This window comes from Echiichthys vipera (assembly GCF_963691815.1).
Source record: "Echiichthys vipera genome assembly, chromosome: 7".
In the NCBI taxonomy this organism is placed as follows: domain Eukaryota; kingdom Metazoa; phylum Chordata; class Actinopteri; order Perciformes; family Trachinidae; genus Echiichthys; species Echiichthys vipera.
Window position 1 is genome coordinate 13,573,322 of NC_139832.1, and position 25,118 is coordinate 13,598,439.

At 38.5% G+C, this 25,118-nt stretch overlaps 2 protein-coding genes across 2 annotated transcripts; both read left to right on the plus strand.

Annotated features, from left to right (window-relative positions):
* Positions 1-997: 997 nt before the first annotated feature.
* iqch (IQ motif containing H) lies at positions 998-20,723 on the plus strand (the record flags this gene model as incomplete). Its single annotated transcript, XM_083916431.1, has 19 exons — positions 998-1,153; positions 1,275-1,369; positions 1,459-1,582; positions 1,864-1,983; positions 3,931-4,033; positions 4,588-4,760; positions 4,904-5,449; positions 6,990-7,056; positions 7,917-8,000; positions 8,101-8,285; positions 9,236-9,508; positions 9,647-9,835; positions 14,138-14,258; positions 14,510-14,796; positions 17,787-17,945; positions 19,153-19,275; positions 19,799-19,860; positions 20,319-20,427; positions 20,640-20,723. The coding sequence occupies 19 exons, from the start codon at positions 998-1,000 to the stop codon at positions 20,721-20,723; spliced, it is 3,060 nt and encodes a 1,019-aa protein (XP_083772557.1).
* Positions 20,724-22,790: 2,067 nt separating this feature from the next.
* cUnh15orf61 (chromosome Un C15orf61 homolog) lies at positions 22,791-24,065 on the plus strand. Its single transcript, XM_083916002.1, has 2 exons — positions 22,791-23,469; positions 23,571-24,065. Exons 1-2 carry the CDS (start codon positions 23,127-23,129, stop codon positions 23,696-23,698), a joined length of 471 nt encoding a protein of 156 aa, XP_083772128.1. The 5' UTR covers positions 22,791-23,126; the 3' UTR covers positions 23,699-24,065.
* Positions 24,066-25,118: the final 1,053 nt, after the last annotated feature.

Consider the following 25,118-nt stretch of genomic DNA (forward strand, 5'->3'; position numbering starts at 1 on the left):
GAGTTGTGATCTTACTATGAACAGTGATTATACTTGGTTTGTAATATGATGATAACCGTTTTGGTCATACCCATAGACCGTACCCAACGCTAAGATATTATTTCTTAGTGTCCTAGCCTCCTTCCATTAGCCTTGTATTGACCCACCTGAAGCTGATGTGTATAGGGATTTTAATGCCCCGAATTTGACTTTCAGGCAAAGCACAGCCACAAAAGCGCCATTACGACTAATATGCTTACATTATAGCCTGCCAGTTTTTACTCAGGGAAAATAAACACACAAACATTGGCTTCTCGTTGTCATGGCTACGTGTACTGTTTTAAGACTTTACTGAGGAGTTAGCTCACTAACTTAGCTAACTGGAGGTCTTCATTATGATATCGTGAATTATGTATGATTAAGTCATATTATTCTTAACTAATACAAAACGAAATGTCTGACACACTAAACAACGAAGATACATTGGGAGCAGTTTTATTTCAGGTAACAACGTTAGCTAAGTTAATCATGCTACTAACTAGGTTAACGTTACGCACTACTTAATGTTAGGTATGTTGAGCCATCTGGCTTTAGCTACTTAGCTGAAGTTAAGAATTCATCTTAACTATGACCACAGGACAGACAATAACTAAATGTTTAATAAACTGTTAACATTTCTCTTTCAAAACAATGTATTAATTGCGTATACTTTCATGTAACATTTATTCCTTTGATATTCTTGTTTTTATCTTTATTTTTTATTTTATGTGCCTATTTTTATTGTTTATAATTATTTTATATGCATTTTATAGCTAAATGTCATTTTATATGCGTTTCTTTCCAGTACTTTTAATGTTTTACGTAAATCACTGAATAACGTTGTTATTGAAAGGTGCTATACAAATAAACTTGCCTTGCCTTTCTTTCAAAATGTTGGGCATTGATTTGAGCTAAACTACACGCGTTAAGTTAAAGTTCAATTCTGTTGTTGGCTGTTCTTTGGCCAATTAACCACAAAATGGAGCTTACGTCACAATACTGTATATTACAGGTTCAAGAGGATTTGAGACAACTCAAATGTAGTCTTGAGAACATCACTATCGATGAGAGGGGGAAGACACTGGACATTCAAGCCTTGGACGCTGCCATTGACAAGACAGAGAGTAGCATCAGGGTAGGGATGCTTCATGCAGAATAAGCACTGATAACAAAAATACTAAATATATATCAACCTAGCCAAAGAAGCTGAATTACAAACAAACAACTGTATTTGTTTTTTTCTTAATTATAAATAGAAACATGCTGAGGATTATCTGAAAACAGTGACTAAGCAGTTGCTGGTTCTTCCAAGAATTGAGGACTTACAAAAAAAGAAGCAGATTCCAAAATGGTAAGAAACATATATACTGTATATATTTAGGGAACACTTTTCCTTGCCATCTCATTGTTAGCTCTTAAGAAATATGAATAATATTGCAGTCATTCTGGTGATGGGTATTTTGAGTCTGAAAAAGAGCCATTACACAGGAAACCTGCTCTGGAGAGTATCCCAGATGTGCACCCACAAAGGAAAGACCTTCCAGGCGCTTCACCAGGGGAAAAGGTAGATTATTGTTCATCTTCAGAAATGAACACTTTTTACTTTGTAATATACAATACAAGCTACGGTATGTACTGTAGGTAGGTAATTTAGAATATCAACTATTATTGAATTACACATTAAGACAGGCAAGATAAAAAAAAAAACATGTTGTGATAGAGCAACCCATGAGACAAAAAAAACCCATATTATTACTTCTTTGCTTAGCAGAGACATCCATACATTTGAATTTTTGATACTGCTAATTAAATTTTTGAAACCTTTCCTCTATCTGTCTCCTTCAGCACAAATCAGCGTTAACCATGCGTTTGCTGTGTAATCCTGCTCACCCAAACAACAGAGCCATTATGCACCAAAAATTTGGGATATCACTTCCTGATGTCCACAAGAGGAGCCCAAATGCAGTAAGTAATCTCACTATGAATATAGATTTATAACTTTAGCATGTTTTTCACTTAAATTATACTTCACAATAATATCAAAATGCAGTATGATTTTTGGGCTATCAGAATCATGACCAGTATTGTCAAATTAATTTATGCTAGAAATAATGTTATACATGTGTGACTTTAGTGTCTGTTTCGCTTTGATGTGCTGTGTACTCCAGGTGGATATAAAAATGCTACTTGACTCACATCTGTCATCGAGCCTTTCAGGCTTTTTGTGGAATTAAGGTGATGGTTGTTTTTCATGTCACATAATTATGTACTGCAGTTTGTTGTCAGGCTGAGTAGCATACATAACAATCGTGGAGTGGGTGACATTTAATTCAACTGTGGCTCTGTAAAACTGAACACCCAGGTGAATTCTAGGTTTTTATTAGTAACAGAAAACAGACTATATATCTGGTATTTTTTTTATTTTTTTGGAGCAGACTTTGTTAACACACTTCTTTGTCTTATTGCTGGAAAATACTATAATATCATGTCCTCCAGTTATTTGCTTTGCACAATTCAAAATTGATTTCTGTGTCTTGAGCTATGGCCATGAGTCTTTGTTGATATTAATTGTAACATACAGCACATGCCCCAGGAAAGATTTGATTAGGAAGCATTGCAAGAGTTTCTGCTGCAACTAAGATGAATTGATTATCATTGCTCCTTTCCCTCCACTTTATGCTGGAGTAAAGAGTGATGATACAGGTCTACATTAATAGATGCTTCAAGTCACATGCTCAGAGAGACAGTGACATAAAGGTCACTTGGCTCAGTGAGGACAGCCAGAACTTGTCACAGCAAACAAATTAATCTTTGCAAAGGTCGGCATTAGTTTAAGATATATTTTACACTCTTTCTTCTCCAATATGTTTTTGGTAATCTATACCTGACATGAGAAATAGTGGCCAAGACTGTCACTCTGATATAGGAGAGATGGAAATGCTGGCTGCAGAAAGCGGAAAAGCAGCAGATTGCAGCACATCAGCATTCTTCTAAAGAAACAGGCGCCTGATTGCTGTGCTATGGGCTACTGGTTTACAGCTGTCTCAGGACAGAAGTGGATACCTGGTCCAGCATGCCAATAAGACAGCCGTAGCTTCCCCAACTGCTAACCACTGGCTCTCTGCCTGCTGCCTCCTCCTGCAACTCACGCCAGCTCTTCTCCATGCCAGGAAACAAGCTTTTGCATTTTAGCAATTTTACAAAAAGGTGCCACCTTTTCCCAACCCCTATCTGAAACAGATGTGTGCCTTTGAGGGGAGATTCTCCCAGCACCTGGCTACTACCTGTGGTCTGTCAGAGAGCTCAGTGGTCTGAGGAGAACGAAGGAGAGGACATTAGGTGAAAAGTCTGGAGGATCAGCAGCATCAACTTTGTGTTTTATGAGTAATGACACATTTGAATTAATAACAGAATTGCTGTGAGTTATAGTGTTTTAAAATAAACATTTAATGTTGGCTACTTGGTGATTAATTGATGTAGGGTTAGATGGGTTTCACAACAGTTTACAACTTTGCCAGTTCCAGTTTTACGGCTCTCCTAAATACAGAAAATCAATTTTTTGTAATCAGGTAAGATATCCCAGGCCTCTTGTACTGATTCTGCTAGTTATTTTTTTTCTTACATCACTAAGCTGGCATGCATCTGATTAATGGTTGGTTACATCCCATATCTACAACAATATTTCTAGAAAAGAAAGAAACTCTATCTGCTGGAGTTAAAAACAACAACATTCAAGTTCTCCACTTGTTGAAATTGGTTTGATGAAGCTTTGATGAAGGCTTCCATAGCTGTGGGACAACAAAGATTTAGGGCCAGACAAGAAAATACTGGACCGGGATCTGAGAGCATTGCTTTGATCTTATTTAAATTCCATGTACAACCTCTGATCTAATAAAAAAGTGTTCTGTTAAGGCAAAACATCACAGAATAATTATTGGCCCTGTGGTGAGTCTTCCGGCCATTGAACCAAAGGGCCGTCATATCCTGGCAATGCCTGACGAAGACGTGGTGACAGGTAAACAGATATTTTACCACCTCATCACCAACACCTCACCTCTGTTCTACTCTAGACAAATGGTCATTAATTGTACGCGTCTGTTGGTGTTTTCTTTCATGTTTGTGGCATTTTGAATTAACATTGTTACATTCATTTAAGTAGGTTTTATATATTAACTTCATCATCATCCTGTCTTCCATTTTATTGTCTTTTTTCCATATTATTGTCTTTCTTATTTTATTTTCTATTCTCATCAGTGCCAGATACAAGTTTGCGTGTATCGCTCCAGTACAAGGCTGCCACTCTTCACCCTAGAGAGGATTCATATTCTTCTAAGACAGGTCCGCTGCCCTTGGAAAAGTCCTGCCACTATGGCAATCCAATATTTTGTGGGCGCTCCTCTGCAGTTATGCATTTTGTCTTCTTACCATTGGTCTTATTGTTTTTTACTGTCTTTTAGTTTAAATGTCTTTAACTGTGTTGTAGCAGGGACTGCTGCTACTTGATTTTAAATTGACCAGTGTTTGCCACTGATTGATCACTGAGCCATACCTGTCTGCTTGTGATTCTAGGCCACAAGCAGCTCAAATGGGAAACAGAACCTGGATCCACCTTCCAAAGTATAGGCAGAGAATGCACACCCCTCTGGACCACCAAGACGCCGCCTCCCTCCACAAACTCCAAGAATGTGGACCACGGGGGTATGATGCAAGCCACCAATGTTCTGATCCTTAAAAGCCCTCAGGTAAGAATATTGTATTAGTTTAAGATAGATGTTGAATTAAATCAAGAAAAAATAATGTGATCTAAGATAATATTTCAATTTCTTCAGCTATATTATTAAAGTCTAGGTTGGTTGCCTCTCACTTGTTTCCCTGAGTTCCATAGAATCTACCTGTGCAAGTTCCAGTAAACATCAGCAAATACCCCTTTACCATCATTAAGGGACGGATCAACCCAATGGCGACAGATTTCTGTCACTTCAAGCAGAGCTTTAGCTTGTGCTGGAGCGGTGTGGTAGATGCTCTGGGAGACCTGGAAAAGCTGCTCAGGGACTTTGCTGTGCCTCTAGCCAAAGTGAGCGGGGAACGGCTTGTGGAGTTTGGCCATGGTTGGGATAATGGTTGGGGAAAGGCTCCTTCAGTGATCAGCCTCCTCCCAGTGCTTGAAAACTGGGAGGAGGTATTGAGCCTGGTCTTACGCCCAGGTCAACGCTACAAGGGAGAGGGAGGCATCGAGGCAGCTGCCATCCGCATCCAGTCCTGCTGGAGGCGCTACTTAGCCCAGACAGCCTACCTGCGCCATTGCCAGCGCAAATGGGCGGCAGGCACCATCGCTATCTCATGGTTGATGCACATTCAGATGCGTCGTGTCAGGAAGGCCCTGCAGGCCCGGCGTTTTAGACAACTGGAGAATTTCCGCAGCAGAGCACAGGTGATGTTGCTTAAATCCAACATGGCTTTCTCTTCATTTCTTTTACTTAATATTGCTCTCTCACCTCTTCAAAGCTTGCCCTTGTTTCTCTTTTTACCCCTAATTTCTCAAAATTAGGGTCAGACTTGTATTTATGACTTCTAAATTAAATTAAGTTAAATTAAATAAGAAACTCCTTAATGTGGATGTCCATGGTTCTAGCTGAGGTATTATCATTTATTATAAATATTAAATGATCTGGATAATGTTTGAACGTTACTTTGAACTTGTGTGTTTTAAAATCCAGAACAAAAAACAGGTTCATTGTTTTAAAATATTGTTCAGGCAATATATATATATATATATATATATATATATATATATATATATATATATATATATAGTATATATACTGTATATGTTTCTAAGTTTCATCTTGTTACTGTAAGGTTCTATCTCCCAGTCACTCAGTCGCAAACTTCAGAGGATCAATCAAAATTTGTGTTAGAGCAACATTCAAAGGTACTACTACTTTGAGTTAATTATTGTGAAAGTAAGGAGAGACATGGGGCAATGTCATGTCAATAAAAATGCAGGAACATTAATCATGGTATGTAACTTTCACTAAAATGTGCTGCTTTAGTACTTCTGGTTTGAGAGTAACAGAAACACAGAGCAGCAGAGGGGAGCAGTGAGACAGATGAACAGCATAGAACAACAGAAAGAAACCAGATAAACATAAAAACATCAGAGGAGTTAGATGAAAGGAAGGGAACAGTGGAAAGAAAGAGTGAGATGGATGAACAGCAGAAACAAAGAGTGAGATGGATGAACAGTAGAGAACAGTAGAAAGAAAGAGTGAGACGGATGAATACAGTGAAACTGCAGCCACATTGATAGCATAAAAAGACAAATGCAGAAACAGGGAAGACCAATTTACTACATTACATTACTACAAATATTTTTAACCTCTTTTTGCCATAGCAGAATCTTGCAATCCTAAAAGTAAGAAATAAAAATTTGCTTCAATTTAGCTCTTCCAGAAAGCACAATTTTCCTAGATGTATAATGTTCTCTTCATTTTTTCCCATTCAGCGTAAATGTCATGTCCGTGCTGTCATCTGGGTTGAACATCTTTTAGAGCGCTGACACAATATTAATTAGTGCCTACAAGTTCATTTAGTTTTAACATCGCTGTGTGTGTATACATGCACTAAATGTATGCTCTGACTCTTTAAACATTCATACCCTGTTAATTAAGCCTTCTAATCTTCCCCTGGCAGTAGCATCATGTACCTTGCTGATTGAATTAATTGTGAGAAGATGTTTCTAAAGTAAACGCTTAATTTAATTAAGGTGGTATTTTATGCTTGGTTTGCTTCTGTTAGCCTAGAGAGAGATTGGCTTGATGTGTTTTAGCTATGCAGGGATGATTTGTGTGTGTGTGTGTGTGTGTGTGTGTGTGTGTGTGTGTGTGTGTGTGTGTGTGCGTGCGTGCGTGCGTGTGTGCGTGCGCATCCAAGCCGTCCCCTCTCTGATCACTCCTTTTCTCCATCCCCAGCATCTGGCAGCCAACTGGAAACACATCCAGTCCTCCAAGAGGACCATTATCCACATCCCTTCATTAGGTAGCTTTCTCTGCCTGCTGCACACACACACATCTGATCCAGCAGCAGTCATCCCCTATCTCACCACTCTGCTGCCCCAGTCTGTGGCCCTGGTGGAGGCACTCTGTCTCGTTCAAATGACTCTCTGCAGGAAAGCACTCACAGGATGATGACAGTCCCCATGCCAGGCAACTGAACAATTTAGTCTCAATCGCCATTTAATTTGCAGATTAGGCAAATGAAAAGCCATTATGTTGAATATTTGCAAGAGGCACAAAGGTCTTATTTTATTGCTGTGCAAAAAAAAAAAAGCTGCTATGTCTTTGCACTAGACATAGAGTGCAAGCTATGATCCGTTCTTGTTCTAATCTCACCATGGCACTCACATTTAGACTGTAATCAGGCATGTGCATTGTAAATCATTGAGCGATTGTCTAAAATTATTAAGCCTAATTACTAGCAGATGGAATGCTTTATTTGCACTTGGGGTGGCTACAGAGAGTGCTGTGTGAGCAAGGATAATTAGAAAGTTGAACCCCATTGTTGTTAATTAGCATGAATCCAATCATTTAATTACCTTGATTCAGTTGAGGATTCTCTCTCAGGCAGAAATCCAGACAGACAGACATAGAGAAAAATCCTGGATGTATCTCAGTGGTGACTGAACATGGTGCAACGGGACTCACCTGCTAGTTATTAAGCTAAATTAATCAGATTGCACCATTATGGGATTAGATTTAACTACCCATCCCCGTCTAGTGGTGCGCACATCTGAGGGTAGCTGTGCAGAGGTACAGATTTTTTTAAATGAAGCTAGTTAAAGAGGATATGACTCTCTCTTTAAAAGTCTTGTTCAGACTTTTGTGACCTTGTTCTGACAGGATACTCTCAGAGCCAACGTATGAACATGAGGGGATTTGACATCCTACAGAACATCCAAATAAGCAGACTGTGTGATATTAGAGGTAAGAGCGTTTCACTGCCTCACTGCTATACACATTTTAACTTTCTCTGTATGCTCTACTATAAATTTGTCATTACCTTCTTGTCATTGTACATTGTAAGATGAAAATGTGGAGGTGATCTATGTATGTCCGCGACATCTGGGGGACGACATTTTGCGCTATTACAACAATCTCCTGAAGTGTGATGGAGCAACAGTCGTGGATGAAACTGGGACCTGTAAAGCCTCATCCTCCTCCGTCAGGCGCTTCATCATCCTCACCCCTGAGGCTGTAGATTATTTCCCGGTAAGGTCAATCACATTGACAGTTTGTGTACAAATGTAAAGTTTAAAGAAAAAAAATAGATAAAACATTCCATTTTTCAGTAGGATCTCACAATTTACTGAAGAGAAATCCATTGTATTATACTGTAGAGCTGCTACAAGCATTCATAGTTTATGAATTCTCCTCTAGAGGGCACTAGAGGAGATTGTTATTATACACTTGTCTTGTGAGAGTTAGAGACTTTCATTCCCTTTTACTACTTTTGAAATTAAACATTGTGTTATTTCAAAGTAAACACACTCGAGCTATATTAAGTTATACTTAATTAAATTACATGTAATGGTCTCTAGCTGGTGTTCAGTAAATAACTGGATTCCATTTTAGTTGTTTTTATTAACTGTTTATTTCATCTAACTGCTGCATTTTTTTAAATTCTGAATTATTTTGATTAGCTCAGTGCGATTAAAGGAAGGCTTTGTTATATTGTCTTTTTACATCCAGCCATTCTATCCATCTTTTTATATCCTTTTGCACTAGATGGAATGTTCAACATGACATGGTCTTCTTCATTTCTTTCTATTGATTTTCCCGCTGTTTTGTTGTTAAACTGTGCCAGACGTGTTGCTGAGATGAATCACTGCAACCCATGGCTGGCAGCGCATTCTGCCAGTGACAGAAGGGATAATTCCATGTGGATCAAATAAATACAGATGTGAAGTAATTAGTTATATTCCCAAGGAGCTCATTGCTAGCACACATTAAAGATGTGAAGGATAGGGGAGGCCTCCCACAGGCAGCTTTTATCAATTCAACCTGCTGGAATACAGGAGAGGTTAAAACCCTTCTGGCTATTACAATAATAGATCTGTTGTGTGTACACAGTGATAAATCAGGTCAAGAAACAACCCTTGGAAGACACATGTAGAACTCTTAGCTGCAGCAGAATTTCTTTATCCCCTCTTCTCTTCCAGACGCGTAACATGTGCCTGTCCACGGTGCTAAAGTACAGTCCACGCACTCTGAAGCGCATCAAGAACCTGATCCAGGGGAAGGAGGCCTATATTGTGGGTGGAGTGGCCCATATGGATGACCTGGCAGTGGCTGATGAGCTAGGGGTGCCAATCCTGGCTCCAGAACCAGCTATTGCACAGCTCTACAGCACCAAGTCTGGAGGGAGGAGGATCTTTATCGGGGCAGAGGTGGATGTACCCCCTGGTCAAGGAGACATCTACTCGCTAAACCAGGTCAGAGATCAAAAACACAAATACATACACATACTCCATTACAGCATGAGGTATTTTATCAGTGCCTGAGAACACATTTTCATTTTTGATTAATTATATCCCTTAGTTTGTAATTCACATGTCTCTCTATTGCTTTAGCTTCATGAAACACTGGCTAGGCTCATGACCCAAAACATTGATGTGCAACGCTGGCTCTTCAAGATGGACTCTGAGCATGATGGCCGTGGCACAGCATACTGTGATATATGCCATCTTAGATGCTATAACTGGGCCCTGCAGGAATGCCATCGTTCTGGTCCTGAGCTGTGGAACACAGAATGGATTCAGGTAAAGACGTGACTCATAGAATTGTGTCATTCCCTCCCGTCACAAACTATAGGACCACTTCTTAAAATTTAAAATTTTAAAGGACATTTTATACACTTACTTTCATGAAACGTTTTATGTAATTTGCTTGAATTTTGGCTTGTTTATTCTTTTTAATTTTTTTCCCCCTTATTACTTCTCCCTAAATTGATGTTTTTTACTATTATGTCTTGTTTTTATGGCTCCCCCAAAGCACTGATTTTAGAAAAGTGCAATACAAATAAAGTTTATTGCTATTATTACACTCATACCGATGAGGGATTGGCCATTTAATGTTAACATGGTGACAACTTGATACTTAACAGATAACATTACAGTAACAGCTTGATATTAAAAGATTGTGCTTCTTGATGAGATAAGACAGCTCAAAGACAAAGGTTGGATTAACTTCTGTCAGTGAATGAACACAGGCATAGGTCACAGTAGGGTCAGAGGGATGCCTTCATTTAGCCCAGAGATCAATAGATAAAATATCTGTTTGTACACAAAACCTTTATCCTTTTTCTGAGGCACACACATCAACTAGTGTCGGTCTGTTGGGGAAAACTGTACAATGGTAGTAATACCCTAACTCACCTGACAGTGACAATCAATCAATCACACTACAGAAATTCATAATTTCTCTGTTCATTTCTTTGCACGTATATTTTTTTAATTGAACATCATAAGACCTGTTTATCCATAATACTCACTAAATGGTTCTGAGTCATTTGTAAAGAGAACATTTTAGTACAAATACCATGTGTAGTGTTAAAAGTGTGACACTGTAATTATTCTACGAAATAGCAGCATTTGCTTTCCCCTCAAAAAATAAATTCAGATTTAATCTTAGAACTATTCAAAACAAATAAAATGCACTTAATCATTGGTAAACCATTCATTTAGTACAGATGCAATCTGTACACAGCTTCTGAGCCCCTGGCTCTTATTTCTCATATGCTTACAAAGTAGCCTTTGATTTTCTGTCATGTGTTAATTACCGTATTTTGCCATTTAACTGGGAGCTTTGTGTAAACTAATTACAGGCTAATGATTGTGGGCTTGGAGCACAACGATTTTACTTTTTATTCCATTCGAAAGAACAGCAGTCATCTCAAGCTTCTTATGGCTCACTCTATTTTGTTCCTATTAGCTCGTTCTTTGATTCATAGTGTATGTGCAGTGCAGGGCTGTAATTGTTGTGGCATTTGTGCTGTTAATTATGGCAGAGAGTGGCTGAGCCACAGCCAAGGTCCATAATGGTGGCTGAGGCAGCACAGGAAAGTAAATGGGGTTTGTTTCACCAGCTGGGGTCCCATGGAGAGGGAAGAGTGCCGAGGCCCCCAGTGATGGCCGACAGCCTCGGGGCTTCTGGGCCATATGGACACAACACTTTAACTGGCCTTTATTCTACACCTTGCTCTTTTAATCAAAGCAAAGCCCACACCCTGTGCTCCTCATTGCATGTTTTTTTATGACATTGTTTTCCATTAAAATGTATTATTGCCTTAAAGGTAGTACATCGTCCTTCTGCTGTTGTACTTGTGTATATCGAAGAGCAATTTGGCTATTTATGCTGAAAGATTACAGAAAACTGTTGTTGATTAGATAGAAACATATGAATATTTTATATCAGTGTATCTCCTCGCCATCCTCTCCTCACAGCAGAAACTGTAGATGGATGTTTAAACATGGCAGTATATTTTGAGATATAACACTCATTAATGTGAAAGAAGTAGACCTAATTGCAACAGCAATGACAGCAAGTGAATAGGATAGATACTGAATATTTGCAAGCATTTAAGCAATGGACGTTTAAAGCTATGTTTATGTTAATAGGAGCAATTTGATTAATTATTAATGAAACACAAATCAAATGAAGCATTTTAAATATTAATTCATAATTACCAAGAATGCCATCAAGATAATTGTTGACCAAAACTAACAAATAACTGATGATTTAGGTGTATATTATAAAAATATCAGACCCTTTATAATCACTATTAGACACAATTAGAGAGTATACTTGGCCGTCTAATCTACACAGACTGTGTGTATTTTTGTAATTATTGCTTGTTCTGAAGGGCTCAGCATGAAGAAGCCTGACTCACAAGAATACCATGTGGTCTTTCAGAATAATACCAACAATCAGATCCCTCCTGGCTATGTAAAAGAAAGCCTAAAAGGGTACAAAAAGAAGGAGGAGGGTTCGCATCCACACTAAAGTTTTTACACAGGTCTATGAGATTTTGTGTTTCTCTGAATATTGTGAGGCCCACAGCCTCCGGCACAATGTTTCAGCCTAAGGAAAGCCCCCAGGCCTCTTTCAGCATTTACATAGAGAGAGGTTAAAGACATGTAGATCTGCACCCATGTAATGCCTGAAGGGGGCCACACACACACTTAAGCGCTCACACAGCTTGCATATGGATCATTAGGCACAAGAGGGTAAAAATTACACCTAATAGCATCAACAGATGGAGTATTTCTTTTTGTCACGCTGTGTTCAAACAGATCTTGAGCAACACCTTATTTAGGTTAAGTTTGTCAACGAAATGGGTCATTTGATAATCACTACCACTGAAGAGGTACAGGGACATTTCGTGCAGATGTTTTCTGCCTAAATATTGTGCAGTATGCAATTACACAGAGGACTTTAAATATATAATGTTCTGCCTTAACGTAATTAACCTGAATTAACCTTAAGTAGACGTTAAAAACATTTATTGTGGTCCCTGTTTGAAGTGTTTGCTTTATATTTTCATTTCATTAAAGGTTATAAGTGCTTTTTGTTTATCTTTAAACGGAGGAAATTTTGATATTCTTGTACTAAGATGTTACATTTATCCAGGGATGAGGACAATGACAAAACAACAGAGTGCTGTAACAAATGTTTCATCTAGTATTACTCATGGAATTAGTGAAGGTAGATTTAGGTTGAAGCTTTGGTGACACAGTGCTACAGCAAATAAATATTCATACAGAATGTATGACTAGTCAGATTATATCCCTCTATACACAAGACTTACTGCAGCTTCTCAGTTTTTTCACTATGTAATGGAGGCATGAAATGGCAATCAAAGAGGCAGGGCAACATCTATTTTATTTATGACCAGATTTCTTGGCTTTATATGGACACCAAGCAAAGCCGGAATCCTATCACTGGGTACTGTACGCAGTTTAAGTCCAAATAATTTATTGCAAAATACCTCTCTTTCTTTTTCTCCTGTCCTGCTGTTTCTGCGAACTGCATAGGCAAAGTCCTGGGGTGAGCTTGCTCTTCCGTTGAAAATGACATCCGTTCCCTTACACTTTTTGCCGCACCATTGTGTGCTTTATGGTTTGTATAGTGGGAATCACTGTGTAGCATTTGACCTCGCCTCTTACAGTACTTGAATATGATGATGGCAGTTACATGACTGGAATATCAACAGCATAATCTCCAGTCCTGTCTCCATTGAAGCCAGACAGCATATACTCAAAACAAAGTAACGCTCTGGATAGAATGATGAAAAAAACAAAGACATTATTTCCATTCAAGTTTCACATATTTTATTGTTTAATGGTCATACACAGACATTATAACATACAGAGCCCTGTATTTAAAAGAGGACTCAGCACTTGGACTCTTCATACAGTCAACATAAGCGTTAAATTGTACTTTTATAACACAATATACCTGTATATGGTATAAAATTACAGCCAAAAGTTTAGTAGAGTAATTTTTACTTTTGACTATATCACAGCATTGCTAGAGAAAACCTAAAACAAAAGTTAGAAATTAACAGCATAATTAAGTGGTGAAACCATTATGGCATTTCCTAGTTACAGAAACAAGAGTGATATCGATCCCATTCAAGCCCTGATTGATCCCCAGATAGATGGGGTAAGCTTAGGCATTCATCAGCTGCCCAATGGAGAGAGTTGTTATTGAGGGCAGGTGCTGTCTTTGTGCCTGTGAGTTAAAGCCATTAGACTCCTGAGGCCTTCTGATAATAGGCTGTCACTCACAGATAGACCGTCCCGCAGTATCCATCAGACACTCGCACAGAAATTGAAGCAGCCACCAAAGGTCTCGAGGATAACAAGCAGTCACTGGAGTCATCCGGAGAACACAAGGGCATTTACAATAATGTAGTCGACACCTAGAAAGCTTTGATAATGGAACAAAATAAAGCAGCCAGGACTTGATTTTGAATTAGCAAATGGATAATGTCCTCAGATTAGTCACCAACTCATTGTTGGTAGATCCCTAATGCATGTACCTTAACGTTCTTTCTGCAGGAGTCTGTAATGCTCAGATATTTAGATGAAATCCCAGAGTGGCTTGCCCATTTCGCCCAGCCTGCTAAAACCTCCTCCTATCCCAACTGGGCCTGTTTCCTGAAGACCTTCCTCAGGCAAGGTCAGATTCCTATTGTCGCGCACTGAATGCTATTCACCTGCAAATACAACCATTTGGAAGATGATAACAGTCATTTCCTATGTCCTTCCTAGTTCTCAGATGTTGCCTTTATGTCCTGACAAGTTTAATACATTTCGTGTTACTCTTGTTGGTTGTTAAACAGCTGCCAGGAGAGTTTCAGTTGCTGTATCATCTGGTAACTTTTTGTTGTCTATACTGAAGCCATTCCTCTGCTCTTGCCCTGTGTCCAGGCGGTGTGGTGGAGGCCTACCCCCCTTCAGATAGCGTCACCTGTCTGACAGTAGATCTGCTGCTGGAGCCCGGGGGTGAGGTGACCATGCTGTCCTGTGGAGACCAACTTCACGGCTCCTGTCAACTGGAAGCTATAGGCTCCACTGTTCCTCAGACCTCTGTACACCCAGAGACCTTGCAATCCATCTGCGTGCGTTTGGGCCAGGCCTGTCTACAGCGTCTTATCGTAGGTTATGTCTCTCTGGACCTGGCTACCTTTTTGAACAGCAACACCATGGAGCAAAAGGTGAGACACAGACAGGGCAAGAGATAGCCTTAGCTCATATGATAGATGTAGTCTGGGCTGTTGCAGCATGTGTTGTCAAAGCTCTCTATTTCACCAAATTGGTAAAAAGATCAATTTTTAGGCTGGATCAGGGATCTATATGAGCAGATAGGTGTCTCCCATACTGCTCCCCTGGGATTAGGAAAACAGTCAAGGCAAACATTGGGCACAGGGACAAAATGTGTCACAAGGCCATCTAATAAACTGTCAGGTCTTATTGTGTCGATACACTGATTCCACCATTTAAGTCCTGCCCTTTAACCTCACAGTGCCAAGAAATTCAGAGGCAACTATCTTTCAGACTATAGGTCATTCTAAAGTGATTTGGCAGCTTCACAGGGATACCCTGTCAGTGTTTAACCCCTAGCCGCTTACCTGCAGTGGTCTGCTGAAATTTGTCTCGTTATTACAGCGAGGCACCATCGAAGCCTTATCTCATTTGTCAGGATTAAGTTATGTTGAAACCTTCTTGATTTATGATATTGGAAATGGGCTGGTTTATGATGGTTTAACCTCTGCTCCTAACGTGTGGCTACACTGACTGCGTATTGATCCAGAGCTGTAAAATGAAATACTTTGTTTATAATATGGTCCATAAAATACTAGACCAGCAAAACAGTGGAAAGAGCACTAGAGCTACTCTACAGTTTTACAAAATGGGTGAAATTGGATACTAAATTTGTTAAGATCTTTTTTTCTTTTAATAAAAATGAATCAGATTGCAATAAATCTTCCTCTTATTCAAGACATTTCAAGTAATTATCTTATTCACTGTTGTGTTTGCATTCATAATGTATTTTCATTATAAAAAAAAGATTGAAAGTTGACACTATTTAAGGGCATGCTTGCCACTAGAGGGTAGTCTCTTATGGATTAGATGTTAACAGAGTGTGAGTGAAGCAGTGTACAGACAATGCAATTTGCAGCTTAAAACTTTAAATAATTTTACTTTGGTACATTCATATTATTGGTTCCTTTAAGGCTTAAAATACAGTATGTTTTATCAGTAGTCTTTATATGGGCTGTGGATTTTATTACATTGTATTCATTTTTTAAGAAAAAATATATCTCAGTATTTCTTTCATTTCAGAATTTCATTTAGTCACTAAATTGTAATTTTAGTGACACTCAAATCATAAAATATGCTATTTCTCAAATTCATCATTGGAACTGAAGCTGCCCCTTTCTTTAACTTGCTATAATGACAGCCTTAAAATAAATTTCCAGTTTCAATGTTGACCCAAAATTGAATGTGATTCACTGACAGCATAATTAAGAACAGACTATAAACAGCATGTGCTTCAATAGAGGCAGGAACATTAAAGACAGATTTTAACCATCTCCCCACACACAGAGCTCAGACAGAGGAGAGCCACATGGGCAAACCTGTCTGGATTTAAACATCAATTTAGATTCAAACCTGTTGCTAAAAGCTGCCTACTTTATTTGATGGGAAGAAGTGGGTCACATATGTTTGCCCTTGCAGTCCTTCCTCACATTGTGGAACGGTGGGGCCCCAGCTGCAGCATCAGGGGTTTTAATGAAAATGCATGGCAATAGAAAACAGGTACAATCCAGGCTTACATTTCCCACGGCTTTGTTAAAAGCGACAATGAGACATTGGAGTATGATTTTTAGTGAGTCGAGTGAATGGTGTGTCCGTCAGTCAGGCCCAGGTATCAACCTGATGCATCCCTCCAATGGTAGCTGCTGTTCTGCTGACAGTATAGGTGCCTGGGTGCAGCACTGCCAAACCTTTTTTTGTTTTGACTGTACACTTTTTTCATATACTGTTTAATCCCTTTTATGCCAGGCTCATATAGCTTGTACAGTATGCAATTTTAAATCTAGTCTTTTGAAATCACAATATGGACTCATGCAATTACAAATCATAAGCAATGGCTTTTTTACGCATTGGAAAACACTGTTGTCTATATTACCTAAAATTATTGTAACATAAAGACTTTTTTAACTTGATTAATATTTTAATACATAATTTGAGGTGTTTCTTTCACATGAAGTGTTATGAAATGTTTTTGCATTCCCTAAAATTCATACATTATTGAAGTTTTGATATGATTAATTTATTATTTACTTATTTATGATAATTGTTTGATTATTCAATTTATTATTAACAAAAAATGCCAAAGCATTTTTCACTATTTTCATTTTTTTTTTAAATGACTAATCGAAAAAACTAATTGTCAGATTAATAATAAAAATGAAAGTTTGTTGCAGCCCTAGACTATGACCTATATTTCACAATATATTTGAATTTAATAAAAAATGAAATGTGGCTTATAAGAGAATTACTGTACATGGTCAGATATCCATGTGTTAGTGGAGATAAAGTGCTCAGGTTACAGAGACTGTGGGGTTCAGACGGGCAGCGATTTGCATTTAGTGGCAGGAGCGTTTACTTTGACAAATAGGAACAGCAAAAGGAGGCAGCCGACTGCCACTTAGTTATTAACAACTCCTTCACTGGTGATTTATTTCCCACTTTTGAAGAGAGGGTATAGCTATTAGGTTATTATTGAGAAAATTAGCCCTGTTTAAGCAGAAGGTTATGACCATACCTGACTCCTTAATATACTTATAATGACGCCATTTACTATACATATCTGAACTTAGCTTCTCATCAGAACTGTGACAAACAAATTAGCCCAAGGCAGACTGAATACAAATACCAAGGATCTACTTTGTGCACGTGTCATTCCACAACTGAATTACCTAGATCTGACGAGCACACACCATTAACCGTGTTTTCCTTTCCCCTGCCTCTCAACATGGATAACATTGTAAGGATTAAAAGGTACTGACCCCTCTCTTTAAAAGGATTCTTGGGTGAAATACTTTGATGTTCCATTTTTGTGATTAAATTGGAATTGAAGTTTATAGTGTCTGTTTTTCTCTGCTGTGACACCGAGTTCACGATGTCTTGTTTGCAGGTGTGGGCTATTGATGTGGACCTTGCATACAGTGACCAGCTGGCCATGACCCAGATGCTTCTGATGATGACTGGAGGAACGCTGAATTGCCGCGCAGGCTGTTTAGAAGTGCCGGTGCCAATCAAAGAGAAATGCTGTGAACACCCGATTGCAGCCAAAGTACCATTTTATATTTGCTTATAAGGACCGTTTTGAACTTGTATACTTTTACAGTGTTCTCAACAAGAATGAACCTACCATATCTAAAGCAAGCTGGGACTTTGGAGGATATTATTGTACCACTACAGTAATCACAGAGATAGATCAATGTTTTGCTCTTTATTTTTGTTAAATACAACTAAATACTGTAATTACGCACTGAGCTCAATTGGTGTTTAGGTGCTGAATTCATTATCATTTTGATAGATGAGCCTAAATAATCAACACATTAATAATTCATACCATTTTCATTATGCATGTGTATGCATGCTTGAACACCTCATCAACCTGGCGCCAGGCCTTAAACAATAGAGTTCTTTTATTAGCAGTATGCCCGAGTTTACGCTTGTTAATCTGCGACTTGTATTATTTTATCAGACATTCATTTAGTCGGTGGCCTGGTGCTTCAGTACAGCAGTTGAGCCACCGCGGTGGTTAATGGCTTTAGCAGTGGCCATCATTAGGGGCCTGCATATTACAAACACAATTAAATCCCTGTTGGACACTTTTATTGTTGTGTGAGGGTCCTGTGTTTGACAACCACAAACACACACCCATCACAGCGAGTTATGGGCTATCTCCTGAGCTCACAGAGGCTTAGGCCTGCTCTTGTTGTCTCCCAAAGGTCCCTGAGAACCAGGACCATTTTTATCCTCTTGAGCCCTGCCACTTTTAAGTAATCAACCTCTCTAGTGTTACTTATAACACTCGCATGCTCAGAACCCCTCTATTATGGTGATATTTACTGTGCTTTGAGTAGTCCTTTTTGTGCATTCGGTAGTTCTTTTGTCTCAAATTGAATGCTAACATTTGCAGTCCCAAAACTGTGGTTTCTTTGATTGGCATCATACAATTAAGCACATCTTGTACTTGGCATGTCTTCTAAACATTAATTGTTCCTCTTCACAGTTAATTAAGAAAGGCCCAACAGTTTACCACATGTGCCCCACACTCATGTTTACTAATCACACACACTCCCCAAACTCAACAGTGACCCTAAGGACATGTGTATGGGGTTCAGCCATCTCTGCTACACCCACGTTTACACACACCGCCACCTAGTATACCTTAACTCCAAATAAAATAGAACATAAAATTACTTTGATTTGTTTTAGATTACTGCCAACAGCCATGCACTTACATTCTATGTCTCGTTCTTGTTTTACAGCTTCCTGTGGTTAATCGTTATGCAGTTATTGGGAGCCAATTGTTTCACTCTAACCTGTCCATGTTATACCATAATGTGTTCCTTATGGTGTGCAAGGCTCATGGTATCGGATTTAACACGAAGGTAAAAACTCAAATGATATACTGTTTGATTCTAATACTGTGTACCTTTATATCATCCTTACATTTTGTTCACTTTGCAGCTTAGTATATCTACTGCATATGTGATAATAGGGAGCGGCACGAAGTCTTATAAATTGTGTCGAGTGATGTCACTTGAGTCAATGTCGGTTGGGTCTGAAGACTGACAAGTTTGAAAATGAAAAAAAAGAAAAAAGAAGTGAGCTTACCAGACTTTTTTTTAATTGCGCTCATCTTGAGGCGATCGTTGAGGCTGCATTAGCTACAACTTGAACAAGACACTGACCAAACTGTTGGTGGTCAAGTTGCATTATGGGTGATGTAGGCGCTAGGTTATGACAAAGAAGAAGAATGTTTGTAATAAATAAGACAATTTATTTTGTTGTGATTGATTTCTACCTTAAACTGTACATTCAATGCTGAATCAGTCGAGTACTATTTTAATCTACACTATGTGATGATGGAAGTCTTCTTTTGACTTTGTGTTTGCGGCTCTTTCTTTTCAGAATAAGCAAGGCACTCTGTGTGCTGTTTACGACAGCAGTGAGCGATGCAGAATTGGAATGATGTGAGTATTTCTTTTAGCATCAAATTCATATACATACAGTATTAATGAAATTTAGGATTTATTGCCAAGAAAAAGAATTCTGAGCATATTTGGGTTCACTTTATCTATCTCAAATAGACAAGCACATTGAATGAACAGCAGAGGATTAGGTGGATGAAAGACTTCTCCAGACTGAAATAAAAGACAATTCTTTGAGAGGATTAGGACGCCACCTCTGGCTTTGTAAATGTTACAGACAAAGTTGTTAAGCAGACGGTTATTTAACATATTTTTCACTCAAATCCTTTGGCATACACAGTGCTGTAACAGTTAAATCAAGCTGTGCTCACCCCCCTAAAGACTGACTGTCTGCTGAAAGTTTCATTTTACCACCACCATAAGATGAACAAGGTGATTGTTTTGTCGCAGGCATCATGGGAAACATTAGTAAACTCATTTGTTTGGGGTGTCGTTAATAGAACAGTCCACGAAGATCTCCAGGGAGCTTTGGTGACCTTTGCTCGGAATCTGTCAGTCATTCATCAAGAGATATCCCCCTCTAATATGCACGGAGAAACCAATTTTAAGGTACCATGTTAATGACTTAACGATCTCTACTCATCTATATCATGAAACTTGCATCTTGAGTCAAGCTTTGGTCAGCTGGAATAATATTCCTGAAAAAATGTAACATACTATTTTATAAAAACATATAGCATATATTTTTAAAAGAAAGATTGTTCTCGTGTTGAATAAGAATGGGTTGTAATTTAACTTCTTTGATATTTTGTTTTTTGGAGGAGCTGATCAAAGACATAGAAGATGTCTTGCAGATGATTGTTCAGAACAAGCTGCGAGCAGTGGAGGATAAACCTGCTGCTTAGACAGCTGCTGCACCAATAAATGTACTCTCGCTGAGTTAAGTCACCGTATCTTTGCCAGCTTTAATGTCTTATTACACTTTGAACATGTGAACCCTGGAGATGGAAGAATCAATGTTGATCAAACATATAGCTAAATAAATTCTTGAAAAATCAGAATATGTCATGAACCTTTTAATAAATGGCTTAGTTGTCTGTTTTAACGGCTCGAATATAATTACATATTGGAAAATGACATCTAATAAAGTCATACAGTAGACTATGCACAATGTAATTCCACTGGGGAATGAGAATAGCCTAATATCAGACAGAATTGTCAACTAGTTACCCCATTTTCATCTTCAGTACAATTCACTCTGTGGAGTGGCCAGATTCTGAGGTCTGGACCCAGGCGAGAATCAGTAGGATTCATTCATGAATTCATGCATTCAAATTAAACTACTAGTGTGTATGTAGGGTACTGCATTTTAGCCCATGTGTATACAACATGGATGAGTATATTGAGTATGAGTATGAGCTATATTGTTAAGTGAGAGGTTCTATAATACATTCCTTCCGAAAACCCGTCAGCTGATGATAAAGTGATTGGTACTGGCTGTAATTTAAAGGGCTGTCTCTGTAAGTTTAATATATTTCTTTTTATATAGTGTATGGAGTATAATAATATTTTCAGAAATACAGTATTTTACTTATCAGTGTTGTGGCTGTTAATAACGATTCATTATTATGATTTGTGATTGTTTTCTGACCCCATGCGTCACATTTAACTATAGGTACAAATTAGCCATTAATGGCAAGGTTGTAATAATATATTATATTATAAATATACACATTTGCAGCAAGGATGTGTGTGTGTTTTTATTTCCTGATGATGAGGTGACATATAGTTCATTTTTGCCACTTTGTCTGGATTTCACTGCTTCTCCTGCACCTCTGCATCCAGAGATCCAGAGATTAATGTTGTGTGTTTTTTATATATATATTTATATATATATAAATTACACATTCTGTGTTCAATTGGTAGCATAATTTAAGAGTTTAAATATCACTAATCACTGCCATATAATAGCCTACATACAGTATGTGTATACAGTATGTAATATGATAATCAGAAAATTAACAATATTTATTCATGCATATTAACTTGACTTTTGTTTGCTTTTTGTGTCCCATAGTCAGTATTATTTTTAGTTAATATGGAGGTAGTTTGGTTTATTTGTGTTGGTTTGTGAACTGATAATAGCAGACCACTAAACATTGATTGGAAATATTGTGCTTCAGTGTCTTTGAGTGGATCTAGTTTGTACTTAAAAGAAGAATGTGCTGGTAATGTGGCCAGGAGTCCGACCCAACTCCCATTACTGCTTGGGTTAGTGCTGGTAAATGTCGGCACCAAACCCAAAAAGGGTTGGGAGCAATGACTGATAACCAAGTCCATCACACTTATTTTGATAAATATGGTAAATCTAAAAATTAGGTGGAAAACCAAGGAATATTTGTAATTCTTTATATTCACACATATTGTAGTGTCTTGTGAATATTTTCTGAAATCATAGATGCTAATTTAGATTTTACCTTTTTTGTTTTATAGAGTGGCCTGGTATGAGTATAATATGAGCTAAAAAGTCACACAGGACACAAGACTAATATCTGGTGAAAAGGTGAGCACACAAAATACAGGGTTCCTACACCTTTTGCAAAGTCAAATTCAAACACTTCAAGAAATTCAGGGTGCATGTTCATGCTTTTCCAGCATCTTACAGCTGTGGTACAAACTACAACTGTACATATACAGACTACATATTTTTACAGTATAATTATTATTGCACGTTTTCTCTCAAATGTGGGGATCTTCTTTTCTCCTTGTTTTAGCATATATCCCATGATCCCATACAACCTAAATTCCACGCAGTTTCAAGCACAAGTGTTTTCAAGGATTCCCAGCACCTGTAAGAGCCCTGTAAATAAATGTGCAGGTCGTGGCCGATAATTGTATTTGAAAAGGAACAACTGCGAAGCGCTGCGTTTCCAAACGGACGACTTTGGCAGGAGCACCAGGTCAGAGCGAAAACACAAAACACCGCAGAACAGGCGATAAAAACTGTCAGAAAGCTGCTCTTTTATCAGGTCTGTTAGCGGGTTTAGATACATTGGTATGTGTGTTGAAGATGTAGCTTCGTGTAGCGGGATATCTGCGACATGATACCTTGTTTAGCTCATACACGGGTCTCGTTTATCATGTAAAAGGTCTCCTCCCGCTGCTGAAGGACGTGTAGATATGTTTTGCTGTTGTCCAGACGATTTAACATGTCAGTATATTTAATCTATGGCTAGTCTGAGTCATTTGCGTGTAGTCCAGGTGATAAAATAAGATAAGAGGAATCTTTCTACTGTCCCTCACAAACCATGAAGGAGTTTTTGAGGAAGTTGCACACCATCTTTGTAAACATCGCCCTGTTTCCGAGCACATTTGGCAGGACAGGCCCGCGGCCACCTGCCTCAGAGGTGCTGACCTGCCACCTGCTGCAGAGAAAACTCCCGCCGTGGACTTCATACTGTGTCCGCTACAGCTCCGTTCACAATGACCAGTTTGGGCTGTCCAACTTTAACTGGAGAGTCAATGGATCCAACTACCAAATACTGAGAACAGGCTGCTTCCCCTTTATAAAATACCACTGTACCAAAGCCCCTTCACAGAACCTGGACTTTGAGGACACGTTTTTCACCATGTTGAAAGTTCTTAATATGGGTCAGTACATTTAATGCTCTCCCTTATTCCTATAAGACACGTTTTATTTTTAACACTGCAGATGGCCCACTATATAATCCTTTGTTCTTTTTTTATTGCAGGCATCCCTTGTTTAGCCTATGGCATTGGTTGCTGGATGGTGGTGGGAGCTGCAGAAACGGTGCAGACAAGCGTTGGACCTGTCACAGTCTATTTCGCTTACAAAGAAGACGAAGGTGCACAATACTAAACCATGAGAAAAACACTGTTTTAAGTGTGTTTTCAAGAGACTTTTGTTCTGCCAAGCCGCTGTATGGTAACAGTTCCCCAGGTGATGTTCACAGGCTGACCTACTGACAAAAGCTCCATCTTGTGTCACTAGTGCACCTGTTGTCTTTGACTGCACAGGTTCATTTGTGTTTAATTATTTAAGATTGAAAAGTTGCAGTGGAGGAGTCAGTTGTGCATGTTATTACACTGACATACAATACTGTTAGTGTTTGTGTGGAAAGCTAACTTTCCATTAAAGTTTAATGGAAAGTTTAGGATTTCTCGAAGAAGAGACCGACACTACGTCTTTTCTTGGATGTTTTCACAGCAGTGTCCCTGAACGTTTATCAACCTCCTGTATATATGTCTTCAGAGTCAATATACTGTATATTTTTGCAACAAATATTAAAGTGTATGAATAAAAATGACTGATCTGATTTGGCTGTAATGGTTTTCATGGCACATAAGGACATTTCCTTCAAATGCCCAAGATTTAAGAATGATTAATAAATCATATCGGTGATACCAAGGGACATAATTTATTTGACACTGACATGTCTTTTGCTTCATTTTGTTTAACAAATTCAGGAACTTAAATAACCCTGTCTCATTTATTTAAAGTTAAATTAGTGATCACTCTGCATGCAACAGATAGTCAATAGCGTTAGAGAAAACCCAATGGCAAGACAGGTCTGATAAAATAGGTTTTAATTACCAAAGTGTGGCCTTTGTGTACAGACATCTACATCCCTTCCTTCGGGCCTTCACTGGCCTTTGATTTCTGGTAATGTGCTCTGCTGACAGGGCACACTTACCTCTGCTGCAGAGTCCTGCTCCCTCTGAGAGGCAGGTTGACAAACTGCCATATTGATTTCTTCACTCTTCAGCATCTCCTACTAATAGCGTTTATCAGCGACCTCAATTTTCTGGCCTTGGCCTCTTCATTTTTAGCAACAATGAAACCGAACGAATAATTTCTTGTTGTACATGTAAATCAATTCACCTTTTGACCTTATTCTCACTTGAAGCCTGTGATATCACCCTCCGTGCTGTTCATGATGTACTGCCTCTTCATGAGGGTCCTGTTTTGTAAAACGTGCCCGTCCTATGCAAGAACATTTAACAAGGGAATTTAATTTAAAAGGAAATATATCATTTATCGTTTTTTGATCCTTCCTTGTGGCCTTAAGATGGAAGTCTCATTATTTTTTAGGATCAATCACAAGGTTTAAAGTTTTCAAATGTAGAGCAGATTTAAATGTATGTAGTATTCAATTACATATATTGTACACATTTCCTCCTGGACAACGTTTCAGCCGCTCAAATCATTTTTTGCTTTAACCCCTGAAGCTAACATAAAAAAGGAAAACTGCTTTCCTTGCTGAAGCAAGCACACTAAT

What these genes read in the sequence shown, in the direction of transcription:
- cUnh15orf61 (XM_083916002.1), top strand. Translation starts at nt 23,127, where the DNA reads ATGAAGGAGTTTTTGAGGAAGTTGCACACCATCTTTGTAAACATCGCC. An exon ending in GTTGAAAGTTCTTAATATGG is followed by an intron (nt 23,470 to 23,570) that starts GTCAGTACATTT and finishes TTTTTATTGCAG; the next exon opens with GCATCCCTTGTTTAGCCTAT.